The sequence below is a fragment of the Muscardinus avellanarius genome (genome assembly GCF_963383645.1).
Source record: "Muscardinus avellanarius genome assembly, chromosome: 10".
Classification (NCBI taxonomy): Eukaryota; Metazoa; Chordata; class Mammalia; order Rodentia; family Gliridae; genus Muscardinus; species Muscardinus avellanarius.
Genome location: NC_137796.1, coordinates 14,121,776 through 14,134,920, shown reverse-complemented (window position 1 = coordinate 14,134,920; position 13,145 = coordinate 14,121,776). Strand labels below are relative to the sequence as shown.

At 44.5% G+C, this 13,145-nt stretch overlaps 1 protein-coding gene across 1 annotated transcript in view; it reads left to right on the top strand.

Annotated features, from left to right (window-relative positions):
* Nucleotides 1–13,145, top strand: part of LOC308268146 (IST1 homolog) — a gene marked incomplete at its 3' end in the record, with an annotated part of 28,161 nt that continues 15,016 nt past the window's right edge. The window contains exons 1-3 of the mRNA XM_080703219.1: nt 1–103; nt 6,620–6,800; nt 12,622–12,709. Of these exons, the coding sequence (XP_080559345.1) occupies nt 16–103; nt 6,620–6,800; nt 12,622–12,709 (357 nt within the window). The 5' untranslated portion in view covers nt 1–15. The remainder of the gene's footprint in view (nt 104–6,619; nt 6,801–12,621; nt 12,710–13,145) is intronic.

The window sequence follows — 13,145 nt, the reverse complement described above, 5'->3', positions numbered from 1 at the left end:
TCTTGTGGTGAAATAATGTTCAGCTCTGCCTTCAAACCTGACTGTCTCCGGGTTAACTTGCAACTGGTTATCAATCGTCTAAAACTCCTGGCAAGAAAGAAAAGTGAGTAAACACTCTGCAGAGCCCTGCATGTTGCTTTTCAGATCACTGTGAAATTTCCACGGCCGTAAACCCTCTAAGATCTCACTTGGCAATTTGGAGAGTTAAAGGAGGATTTCTTACTTCTACAGATGTGAACATGAAACTGGCCCTAGTGGCACATGCCTGTAATTCCAGTACTTGGGAGGCTGAGACAGGAGGAACGTCAGCCTAAGCTATTTAGTGAGACTCAACAACTTAGTGAGACGCTGTTTCAAAATAAAAAAAATAATAATAAAATAGGCTGGAGGTGTAGCCCAGAGATAGCACACCCATTGGGTTCCATCCCCAGCACTAAAATATTAAAAATTAAAATATTTACTTATTGCCGGGCGTGGTGGCGCCTGCTTGTAATCCCCGCACTTGGGAGGTAGAGACAGGAGGATCGCACAGGTTTGAAGCCAGCCCTGCTGGCTTAAGAGACCTTGTTTCCAAATAAAAATATTTTATTTTATTTTTTTTCCTGCAGTGGTGGCAATTGAACCCAGGGGCATTGTACCTCCAAGCTACACCCCCAACCCTAGGTTTTAGTCTTTATAATTTTTTTGGTGGTGGTCCTGGGGTTTCTGGAAGCCCTTCTGCCTCCGGGCTACACTCCCAGACCTATTTTTAAACTTTTTAAAATTTGGAAACAGGGTCTCCCAAGCCAGCACAGCTGGCTTCGAACCTGTGCGATCCTCCTGTCTCTGCCTCCCAAGCGCGGGGATTACAAGCGTGCGCCATCACGCCCGGCCTCAAATAAAAATATTTTAAAAATAGGTGTCTGGGAGTATAGCCCAGAGGTAGAAGGGTTTCCAGGAACCCCAGTACCACCTAAATAAATAAATAAATAAATAAATAAATAAATAAATATGTATTTATTTATTTTTGTGTGTGGTACTTGGGATGGAACCCAGAGGCATTCTACCTCCAAGCTATATCCAAAGTTTCCAATGTTTTAAAATGTAAAAATATGCCAGGCGTGGTGGTGCATGCTTGTAATCTCTGTGCTTGGGAGGCTAAGACAGGAGGATTGCACAGGTTCAAAGCCAGCCTAAGCTACTGAGTGAGGCTCTCAGCAACTTAGTGAGACCCTGTTTCCAAATAAAATATAAAATAGGTCTGGGAGTATAGCCCAGAGGTAGAAAGCCTTTGGGTTCCACCCCCAGTACCACCACAAACAAACAAACAAAAAAGGTCACAGTAGCTATTAAGTAAGAGCCCTCTGGGCAATTTTTTTCTGGAAAGGCTTCTTTATCTTTTTTCAAACACACACACACACACACACACACACACACACACACACACACACACATCCATTTCTTAACCAGGTAACAGATCAAATAGTATTACACCCATGAAGCAGGCATAGTGTGGGCAAGTGTGGTCTTCTTTCTTTAAATCTAACTTATTTTCTCTTTTCTCCACTGTTTCCTCATTCCAATGGGTCACCTGAGCCATTAACCCCTCACTTAACTAAACACTGATGCTCTGCAACACGAAATGCTCAAGTAAAATAAGTCTAGTGCACATAAATGTTTTTATCTGATGCCCAATAAATATCCCTATTGAAAATCACCCATCACCGGGCACCGTGGCACACGCCTGTAATCCAGGCTCGGGAGGCTGAGACAGGAGGATCTGGGCTCGTGGCCTGCCTCAGCTACTTAGTGTGCTCCTCTACAACTTACTGAGACTCTGCTTCAGAATGAAAAATAGGGCTGGGAGTATAGCTCAAAGGTAGAATGCCTCTGGGTTCAATCCATAGTATGGCAAAAAGAGGAAGAGGAAGAAAAGAAGGAGAAGGAGGAGGAGGAGGAGGAGGAGGAGGAGGAGGAGGAGGAGGAGGAGGGAAAGGAAGGAAGGAAGGAAGACAGACTACCTTATCTATTTATCCCTCTATATTTGGAAGTTTGACTAACAGCCACCTTCCTACCAATATTGGGCATTCATTAGCCAGACCTTACAGAATTTGGGGCATAATTTTTTTGTCCTGGTGATTGAACCCAGGTGCATTCTGCCTCCGAGCTACACCCCCAGCCCCTTTTTCAGGTTTTTGTTTTGTTTTGCTTTGTTTTGAAACAGGGACTCACTATGTTGTTGAGAGTCGCACCACATTGTCAAGGCTGTCTGTCCTGGACCTGCCTGCAATCCTCCTGTCAGTCTCCCAAATACGTGTGGTGCTGGGGATTGAACCCAGAGGCATTCTACTTCTGAGCTACACCCCCAGCCTTATTTTATGTTTACACTGAAACAGGATCTTGCTAAGTTAATGAGAGTCTCACTACTTGCTGAGACTTTGCTTGAACCTGTGGTCCTCCTGTCTCTGCCTCTCAAGTACTGGGACTACAAACGTGCACCACTGCACCCAGTTTATAAATTTTAAACTGCACGACCACATGTTCTTTGATTTGCTCCTGACAACCCAGCTATGCATATGATTGTCCAGTTAAATATAAGCCTCGTTTTTTTACAAGTGCAAGGAAAGAATTTCAACCATGAACTATAAGAGTGATTTGAGATAAGTTAGAAAAAATTAGGCATGTCTTACATTAAATTAATTCCTTTTTATTTTTTTATTTTTTTGTGTGTGGTACTGAGGGTGGAACCCAGGGGCTTTTTTTCCCTTCGAGCATCTAGAGGAAGCTGGAAGTGGTGGTGTACACTTGTGATCCCAGTACTTGAGAGAATGAAACAGGAAGATCGCAGGTTTGGGGCCAGCCTCAACTACTTACTAGTCACAGCCTCCCAAACGCGGGGATTACAAGCGTGCACCACCACGCCAGGCCACAGTAAACTTTTAAAACAAAAAGGTTAGTTATTATTGGGCATAATGGCACACAGTATTTGGGAGGCTGAGACAGGAAGATCGTAAGTTTGAGGGCAGCCTCAGCAACTTAGTGAGACGCTTAGCAGCTTAGCTAGACCCTGTTTCAAAATAAAAAATGAAAAGGGCCAGCAGTGGTACCTCACACCTATAATACTAGTTTGAGAGGACGACACAGAAGCACAGTCAACACTGGCACATTCAAGACCAGTGTCACCAATGTAGCGAGACCCTCAACAACTTGGCAAGACCCTGCTTCAAAATAAAAATAATAAGAAGGGCTGGGGTGTAGCTCAGAGGCTGAATGGCCCTGGGTTCCATCCCCAGACCTGCAAAAAATAAAATAAAATAAAATAAAATAAAAAAGAACTCCCCTGCATCCAGTCCCTTGTTACAAGCTGGGCATGGTGGCGCACGCTTGTAATCCCAGCATTCGGGAGGCTGAGAACAGAGGATCACAGTTCACAGACAGCCTCAGCTACTTAGTGAGGCCCTCTGCAACTCAGTAACACCCTGTTTCAAAATAAAGAATAAAAAATAGGGCAGAGGGTGTAGCTCGGAGGTTAAATGGCCCTGGGTTCCATCCCCAAACCCGCAAAAAAAAAAAAAAAAAAAATTCCAATCCCTTGTTACACACACACACACAGCATGACCTGCTTTCTTCTTTCTTTTCTTTTCTCTCTCTCTCTTTTTTTTTTTTTTTTGTGTGTGTGTGTGTGTGTTACTGGGAATGGAACCCAGGGGCATTCTACCTCTGAGCTACACCCCAGCCCTATTCTATCTTTATTTTGAAATAGGATCTCACTAGGTTGGTGAGAATATCACTACTAGCTGTCTTCAAACCTGCAATCCTTCTGTCTCAGACTCCCAAGTACTGGTACTATAGGTGCGCGCCACCATTCCTGGCTTTCATCTTTTATTTTGAAACAGATTCTCGCTAAGTTGTTGAGGGTCTCATTAAGTTGCTGAGGCTGGCCTGGAACCTGTGATCCTCCTGTCTCAGCCTCCCAAGTACTGGGATACAGGTGTGTGCCATTATGCCCCGCAACAATTAATCTTTTCAAAGTTCACTATGGCCGAGCTGGGTGTGGTGGCCCACAATTTTAATCCCAGCATTCCGGAGGTGGAGACCAGAGGAACATGCATGGTTCACATACAGCCTCAGCTACTTAGCAAGCCCCTTTGCATCTCAGTGAGACTCGGTTTCAAAAATAAAACTACTAAGCCGGGCGTGGTGGCGCAGGTTTGTAATCCCAGCATTCGGGAGGCAAGACCTCCAATCGCAGTTTGCGGACAGCCTCAGCTACTTAGTGAGGCCCTCTGCAACTCAGTGAGACCCAGTTTCAAAATAAAAGAATAAAAAATAGGACAGGGGGTGTAGCTCGGAGGTTGAATGCCCCTGGATTCCATCCCCAGACCCGCAAAATAAATAAATAAAATAAAATTGAAGGGGGTCGGGGGTCTTCAGGACCAATGAAGGGGGGTCGGCGCAGAAAAGAACCAAGGCCAGCCGTCGGAGATAAGCAAGCAAGCAAGCAAAAAGCTTTATTAAGACAGCCCAGCTCCCTTTTATATCAGGCAGCTGGGAGGAGGGGGCTTCCGCTCACAGCGGAAGATCGCACAAAGTACGGGGCGTTTACTGATTGGGTGGCTCATACCCCAGTGAGTGTGTTATCAGGGGACTGGTTGTTGGGCATCCCGTGGCCCCTTTGGCAAGCTATGAGGTAATCAGCGCAATCCGGAAGAGAAGCCGGAGAGGCGCCATCTTTGGCATGACTGGGCTGCTTATCCTAACAAAAATAAAACTACTAAAAACTAAGGCTGGGGGTGTAGTTCAGAGGTACAATGCACCTGGGTTCCATCCCCAGTACTGCAAGGAAAAAAAAAGATCCTATGTTTGGGCGTGGTGGCGCACGATTGTGATCCCATTAATTGGGAGGCTAAGACAGGAGGATCGCAGGTTTGCAGCCAGCCTAAACTACTTAGTGAGGCCCTCCGCAACCTAATGAGACCCTGTTCCAAAATAAAGAATAAAAAACAGGGCTGGAGGTGTAGCTCAGAGCTAGAATGCCTCTGGGTTCAATCCTGCATCTCACACACACACACACCACTCTGGAATATTTTATGAAACAAGGTAAGCCAAACGGAGAAAATAAAGGTTACTGCCAAGTCACTCCCTGGCGTGGTGTTCTCAGTGTTTAGCAGGTATCAGAATCCCAGGGAGGGCTGGGTACCACACAGATTACGGGACTCCACTTCCAGAGTTTCAACTCAGTATTTCTGGGGTGAGGACCAATAATTTGCACTTCTAACAAGTTCTCAGATGATGCAGATGTTACTGGCCTGGGGATGAGATTTTTGGGGGAAGGGCGGGAGTCTGAAGATTGACTCCAGGGACCTTTAACTGCTGAGCTTCACCCTCAGCTCTTTTTCATTTATTATTTTGAGGCAGGGTATCTGTAAATTGCCCATGCCACCCAGGAATTTGCAATCCTCTTGCCTCAGCCTCCTGAGTAGTTGGGATTATAGGTGTGTACCATCTCACCTGGCTGGGGAGGAGACCTTGAGGACCAGTGACCTCGTTCAACACATAACTATAAATATTTTTGTCTGTTTTTATGAAAATATTGCTTTGCTCTATGGTATAAATGCATTTTTTTTAGCTGGGTGTGGTGGTACACACCTGTAATCCCAGTACTTAGCAGGCCGAGATAAGAGGATCACAGGTTTGAGGATACCCTCAGCAAGTAGTGAGACTCTCATCAATCTAGCAAGATCCTGTTTCCAAATAAATAAAATAGGGAGAGAGTGTAACTTGGAGGTAGAATGCCCCTAGGCTCCATCCCCCAGTACTATAAAACAAAACAAAACTCCATTTTTTTATTTTTATTTTTTGGTGGTACTGGGGTTCCTCCGGGCTATACTCCCAGACCTATTTTTTATATATATATATATATATATATATATATATATATATATATATATTTTTTTTTTTTTTTTGAAACAGCGTCTCTTAAGCCAGTGAGGCTGACTTTGAACCTGCGCGATCCTCCTGTCTCTGCCTCCCAAACACAGGGATTACAAGCGTGCGCCACCATGCCCGGCTCAAAAATACATTTTTTAAATTTAGCAAATCCTATAGCCAGGCATGGTGGCACACGCTTGAAATCCCCGCTCTTGAGAGGCTGACAGGAGGATCACACAGGTTCAAAGCCAGCCTCAGCTACTTAGTGAGGCCACTGAGCTACACTCCCCAGGCCTATTTTTTTTTTTTTAATTTGAAAATAGAGTGTCACTAAGTTTCCCAGAGCCTTGCTAATTTGCTGAGGCTGGCTTTGAACCTGCGATCCTCCAGTCTCAGCCTCTCAAGTACTGAGATTACTGGTGTGTGCTACCACCCTCAGCTCATCCCATTCTTTTTTTTTTTTTTTTTTGTGGTACTGGGAGTGGAACCCAGGGGCTTTTCTACCTCCGGGCTACACTCCCAGACCTACTTTATACTTTATTTGGAAACAGGGTCTCACTAAGTTGCTGAGAGCCTCACTAAGTAGCTGAGGCTGGCTTTGAACCTGTGCTTTCCTCCTGTCTCAGCCTCCCAAGCGCAGGGATTACAACCGTGCGCCACCACACCCAGCTCATCCCATTAATTTTTTAATATGTGCTTCATGCTACAGCTGAACAGGCCCAGAAAGCAAGGAAGGAGATTGCTGACTATCTGGCCGCTGGGAAGGATGAGCGGGCGCGGATCCGCGTGGAGCACATCATCCGGGAAGACTACCTCGTGGAGGCCATGGAGATCCTGGAGCTCTACTGTGACCTGCTGCTGGCTCGCTTTGGCTTGATTCAGGCCACTAAGTGAGTGTCTTATTTCGCAGGCTCAAAGGAGTCCCAGTACACCCCTCCACTTTAAAGGGAGGGGATGGACTCTAACTTGGTACTACTGAAGAACTTCCTCTGTGTGTGTGTGTGTGTGTGTGTGTGTGTGTGTGTGTGTGTGTGTGTGTGTGATGCTGGGGATTGAACCCAGGGCTGTTTTCTCCTCTGAGCCACACCCCTACTTCTATTTTATTATTTATTTTATTTGCTTCCAAACTACACCGAGACCTGATTTTACTTCTTATTTGGAAACAGGATCTCACTAGGTTGCCGAGAGCCTCTCACCAAGGCTGACTTTAAACCTGCAATCCTCCTATCTCAGCTTCCCAAGGACTGGAATTACAAGTATATGTCACCATCCTGGCTTATTTATTTTGAAACAGGTTCTCACTAAGTTGCTGAGAGCTTCACTAAGTTGCTGAGTTTGCATCCTATGATCCTCCTGTCTCAACTTTCCAAGTACTGGAATTACAGGCATGCGCCACCATACTTGACTCACATACTTATTGTTTCTTTAGAGTAGAAACATTCAAAATCTTGTCTTCTAGCTTCTTGAAATAGACAGTACATTGTTGTTATATAGATACCCTGATGAGCAATGGCACACCAGAATTGCTCACCACTAACTCCAACATACTATCAGTGACCCCCTTTCTCTTTTCCTCCCTCCTACTAATATTTATTTTTTATTTGTTTGTTTGCTTGCTTTTGTGGTACTGGGGATGAAACCTAGGGCCATTCTACCTCTGAGCTACACTCCCAGCCCTATTTTTTTTTTTTTTTTTGTGGTACTGGGGTTCCTGGAAGCCCTTCTACCTCCGGCTACACTCCCACGGGCTGCACTCCCACAGGCTACAATCCCAGACCTATTTTTATAATTTTTTTATGTGGAAACAGGGTCTCTTAAGCCAGCGCGGCTGGCTTCGAACCTGCGCGATCCTCCTGTCTCTGCGTCCCAAGCGCGGGGCTTACAAGCGTGCGCCACCACGCCCAGCCCAGCCCTATTTTATTTTATTTTATTTTATTTTATTTTATTTTATTTTATTTTATTTTATTTTATTTTATTTTATTTTTGCAGCGCTGGGGATGGAACCCAGGGGCATTCTACCTCTGAGCTACATCCCCACCCCTATTTTTTTGTCTTTGTTTGAAACTGAGTTACAAAGGACCTAAGTAGCTGAGGCTGGCCGTGAACCCAGATCCTCTTGTCTCAGCCTCCCTAATGCAGGGATTACAAGCATGTGCCACCACGCCCAGCTTATTTTTTATTTATTATTATTTTTTTTTTTGGCGGGTTTGGGGATGGAACCCAGGGGCATTTGACCTCCGAGCTACACCCCCTGCCTTATTTTTTGTTCTTTATTTTGAAACAGGGTCTCATTAAGTTACAGAGGGCCTCACTAAGTAGCTGAGGCTGTCCACGAACCGCTATCCTCTGGTCTCAGCCTCCCGAATGCTGGGATTACAAGCGTGTGCTACCACGCCCAGCTCTTTAATTTTTTTAATTGAAAATGGTATACATTTAAACTGTGCTTGGGGCCCTCTCTCTCCCACTCCCCGTTTTCCCTTCCCCCCTTCCAAAAATGAGTGTCCAGGTTGACCATGCTATATTCATACTTTTACACATATTCGGATGTAGCTCCTCCATTAATCACCCTCAGCCCTCTTCCTCTCCTACCCTTCCATTCTAGCTTTGCTGAGGTTTCCCCTCCATTATCTTGGGTCCCTCTGGTATCCCCAGTGCTCCCTAGTTTGGGCATATTAGAGCAAACATATGTCCCTTCTCTTTCTGTGCTTGGCTGATCTCACTTAACATAATGTTCTCCAGGTCTTTCCATCTTCTTGTGAATGGCATGATTTTGTTCTTTATAGCTGAATAGAGTTCCATTGGTGTATTTCCCATAATTTTGCAATCCATTCATCTGCAGCTTACTTTTGAAACAGGGTCTCACTGAGTTGTGAAGGGCCTTGCCAAGTAGCTGAGGTTGTCTGCGAACCACAATTCTCCTGTCTCCACCTCTTAAATGCTGGGATTACAAGCGTGTGCCACCATGCCAGGCTCTAATTTTTATTTTCATTCAATTTTAATTTTTTTTGTGGTACTGGGGATTGAACCTAGGAGCATTCAGCCTCTGAGCTACAACCCAGCCCTATTTTTTATTCTTTATTTTGAATCAGGGTCTCATTGAGTTGCAGAGGGCTTCACTAAGTAGATGAGGCTGTCCCTGAACCTGTGATCCTCCTGTCTCAGCCTCCCAAGTACTAGGATTTTAAACATGTACCACCATGCCTGGCTTTTATTTTGAAATAGAGGTCCTCTCACTCAGTTGCAGAGGACCTCTATAAATTCCTTGAACCTGCAATTCTCTTATCTCAGCCTCCAAAACACTGGGATTACAGGCACGTGGCACTTTACCTGGTTTAAATAAGGTTTTTGAGCGCACATTTGTAATCCCAGCATTTGGGAGGCTGAGACCAGAGGATTGTGGTTCGGACAGCCTCAGCTACTTAGTGAGGCCCTCTGCAACTCAAGGAGACCTGGTTTCAAAATAAAGAATAAAAAATAGGGCAGGGAGTGTAGCTCAGAGGTCGAATGCCCCTGGGTTCCATCCCCAGACCCCCCCCCCCAAATATTAAAATAAGGTCTTTGATTCCTTTGGTTTACTCCCTGAACTTCTGCATCTGTTGCAGACAAATCATGGGCTCTGACACATCTTTAAAGCTGTGTGAGTGGGGCATGGTGGAATACATCTGTAATTCTAGTACTTGGGAGACTGAGATGAGAGGATCACAGGTTCAAGGTCAGCACACAGTTACTTAGCGAGACTCCACTTCAAAATATAAAAGCCTTGTATAGGGGCACCTGTCTGTAATCCCAGTATTTAAGAGGTTGAGACAGAATTGCAGGTTTGCAACAGCCTCAGCGATTTAGGGAGGCCCTCTGCATCTTGTTTTTAAAAAATTAAATAGGGCTAGGGATGTAGCTCAGAATGACTCTGGATTTGATCTCCAGAACCACAAAATAGATAAATTATTTTATCTATTATCAGCAATTCTAAATGGTATTTGCTGCCTCTCGATGGTGTTGAGTATCTGGATGTCTGGGGTCTGGGTCAGAGGTTTGCATAACTGTCAATTTCATGATCTTAAAGTCAGACAAAGGTGGACCTGGTGGCACATACCTATAATCACAGTATTTGGGATTACAGGTTCGAAGACAGCCTCAGCAAGCAGTGAGACTCTCATCAACCTAATGAGATCCAGTTTCAAAATAAAAATAAGCCTGGTGTGGTGGTGCACGCTTGTAATCCCAGCATTTGGGAGGCTAAGACTGGAGGATCACGGTTCACGGACAGCCTCAGCTACTTAGGGAGGCCCTCTGCAACTCAGTGAGACCCTGTTTCAAAATAAAGAATAAAAAATAGGGCAGGGGAGCCAGGCGTGGGGGCACATGCTTGTAATCCCAACATTTGGGAGGCTGAGCCCGGAGGATCATGGTTCGCGGACAGCCTCAGCTACTTAGTGAGGCTCTCTGCAACTTAGTGAGACCCTGTTTCAAAATAAAGAATAAAAAAAAATAGGGCAGGGGGTATAGCTCGGAGGTCAAATGCCCTTAGGTTCCATCTCCAGACCTGCAAAAAGAATAATAATAATAAATAAAAATAAAATAGGGCTGGGAGTATAGCTCAGAGGTAAAATACCCCTGGGTTCAATCCCTGGTATCGCCCCCATCCCCATCAAATGCTATAATTTCTCAAAAATTTCATTCACTTTATCTGAATCTTTGGTCGGTATCCTTTTTCTTGCTCGTTTCCAAGGTATACAAGTGAGAGAAAGACCATCCCTGAAGCAAGGTCTCACAGCTCTGGAAGGGAGACCGAGAGGTGTCCCTTTCCTGAGCGTAGCCATCGCTGATAGGAAAGTGCACTTGCTTGGTGTGCTCACTGTAGTAGCGTGGGGTAGGCAGCAAATGTTGAAAGGCCGCCCACTGTCCTTTGCACACTGGCATTCAGGAGAGGTCTGCTCTGGTTATATTTTTCCATAATTCCTGCAGGGGGTAATTAACCAGCAGACTATTGACTCAGTAACTGAAGTCTCCTTAAGGCACCCGGCACTTGAATGAAGATAGTCTCGACAACAAATTCCACACATTCTCTTCTAAAATTCCTTCTAGGCTGTTTTTGTTTGCCTAGTTGTGCAAGTAGGACAACTTCTGCAAAGTCTGAGGCTCATCAAGCAGACTCTTACAGGTTGGCCACCACAGGGAGACTTCTTCCAGCAGCTTGAGTACATTGTCCCCAGCCAACAGGTGTACTCAGCACTGTTCCTGTCTTCTAGGGCAAAGCAGTGAGATTATCTCCAAATCCAGAGACAAGGATCCTGATATCTGCCATGCCTGCTCCTGCATGCCTGTAATCCTCCTACTTGAGAGGCTGAGACCGGAGGATCACAGTTTGCAGCCAGCCTCAGCTACTTAGTGAGGCCCTTTGCAACTCAGTGAGACCCAGTTTCAAAATAAAGAATAAAAAATAGGGCAGAGGTATAGCTCAGAGGTCAAATGCCCCTGGGTTCCATCCCCAGACCTGCAAAAATAAATAAAATAAATAAATAAATAAATAAATATAAAAAAGGAATGAGGTGTGGCTTGGAGGAAGAATGCTCTTAGGTTCAATCCTCAATACTAAAAAAGAAAAAAAATGATATCTTTCCTTTAAGTGTGTGTGTATGTGTGTGTGTATGTAACTGTATGTGTAGATATATGTATTTGTGAGCTGGGAGTGATGGCACACGCTTGTAATTCCAGTATTTGGGAGGCTGATCCAGGCAGGTTCCAGCCAGCCTCAGCTACTTAGTAAGGCCCTCCACAATTTAGTGAGACCCAGTTTCAAAATAAAGAATGAAAAGTACAGCTGGGAGAGTAGTGTGGAGGTGGAATGCCCCTGGGTTAAATCTGTGGTATAAAAAAAAAAATATGTATTTGTGTATTTACATATGTACATACACACACACACACACACACACACACACACACACACACACACACTGGTACAGGGGATTGAACCCAGGCACATTCTATCTCCAAGCTACCCCTTCAACCCTTTTTTAATTTGAATCAGGGTCTTGCTACATTCCCGAGGCTGTCCTCAAACCTTCAATCCTCCTGTCTCAGTATCCCAAGTACTGGGATTACAGGCATGCAACCCTATGCCTGGCTCACACATATATTTCCATATAGGACACTTCTAATCCAATTTGATTGATTGATTGATTGATTGTACAGAGGGTGGAACCCAGGGGCTTTCTACCTCCAGGCTACACTCCCAGACCTATTTTATATTATTTTTTTTGCAGGTCTGGGGATGGAACCCAGGGGCATTCGACCTCTGAGCTACACCCCTGCTCTATTTTTTATTCTTTATTTTGAAACAGTCTCACTAAGTTGCAGAGGGCCTCACTAAGTAGCTGAGGCTGTCTGTGAACCCAGATCCTCCTGTCTTAGCCTCCTGAATGCGCCACCACGCCCGGCTATTTTATACTTTATTTGGAAACAGGGTCTCACTGAGTTGCTGAGAGCCTCACTAAGTAGCTGAGGCTGGCTTCGAACATGTGTGATCCTCCTGTCTCAGCCTCCCAAGCGTGGGGATTACAAGCGTGTGCCACCACGCCCGGCTATTCCAATTTTAACTTAAAAGAGGAATGTATTTACCAATGTGTTGTGAATATTGTCCATGAGCTACTTTATAAATAAGAAAAAGAAAAGCATAAAACCTGAGTTTTTATAATTTTGTGATTTCCTTAGGGAACTTAATTCTGGTTTGGCTGAATCCACATCTACACTCATCTGGGCAGCTCCTCGGCTGCAGTCAGAAGTGCCCGAGCTGAAAATAGTAAGTTTGACCAGTTTTAATTGTCGTATCGTGGTGAGGGGATGGCTTCTGTTACTTGTTTGGAATTGTGAGATTATTTCAAGAAGCCTTTTCTCTCATAAGGGATAACTGAAAGGATTTTCTTTTGTTAGTCTTTAAGTGAAAGTAAATGCCTTTGTTGTGAGTGGCAATGTTAAAAGACAACAGATATGCCTTAAAACCAAAATGAAACTTAAAACTGGGTTTCTTTGGGGGAGGAGAGTCACTCTTGATGAGGTATCTGGGATTAGAGGTTTTAATTTTCACATTTATCAGATACTTAAAAGCAAAGCATTTGGTGTTATTGTTTTGATGCTAAAAGAATGTGATTCTAAGAGATGACATGAATGTGAATTTTTTTGTGTTCTTCAACTATTCTTCATCTAAAACAAATCTGCCATAACTTGATGAATTCCTT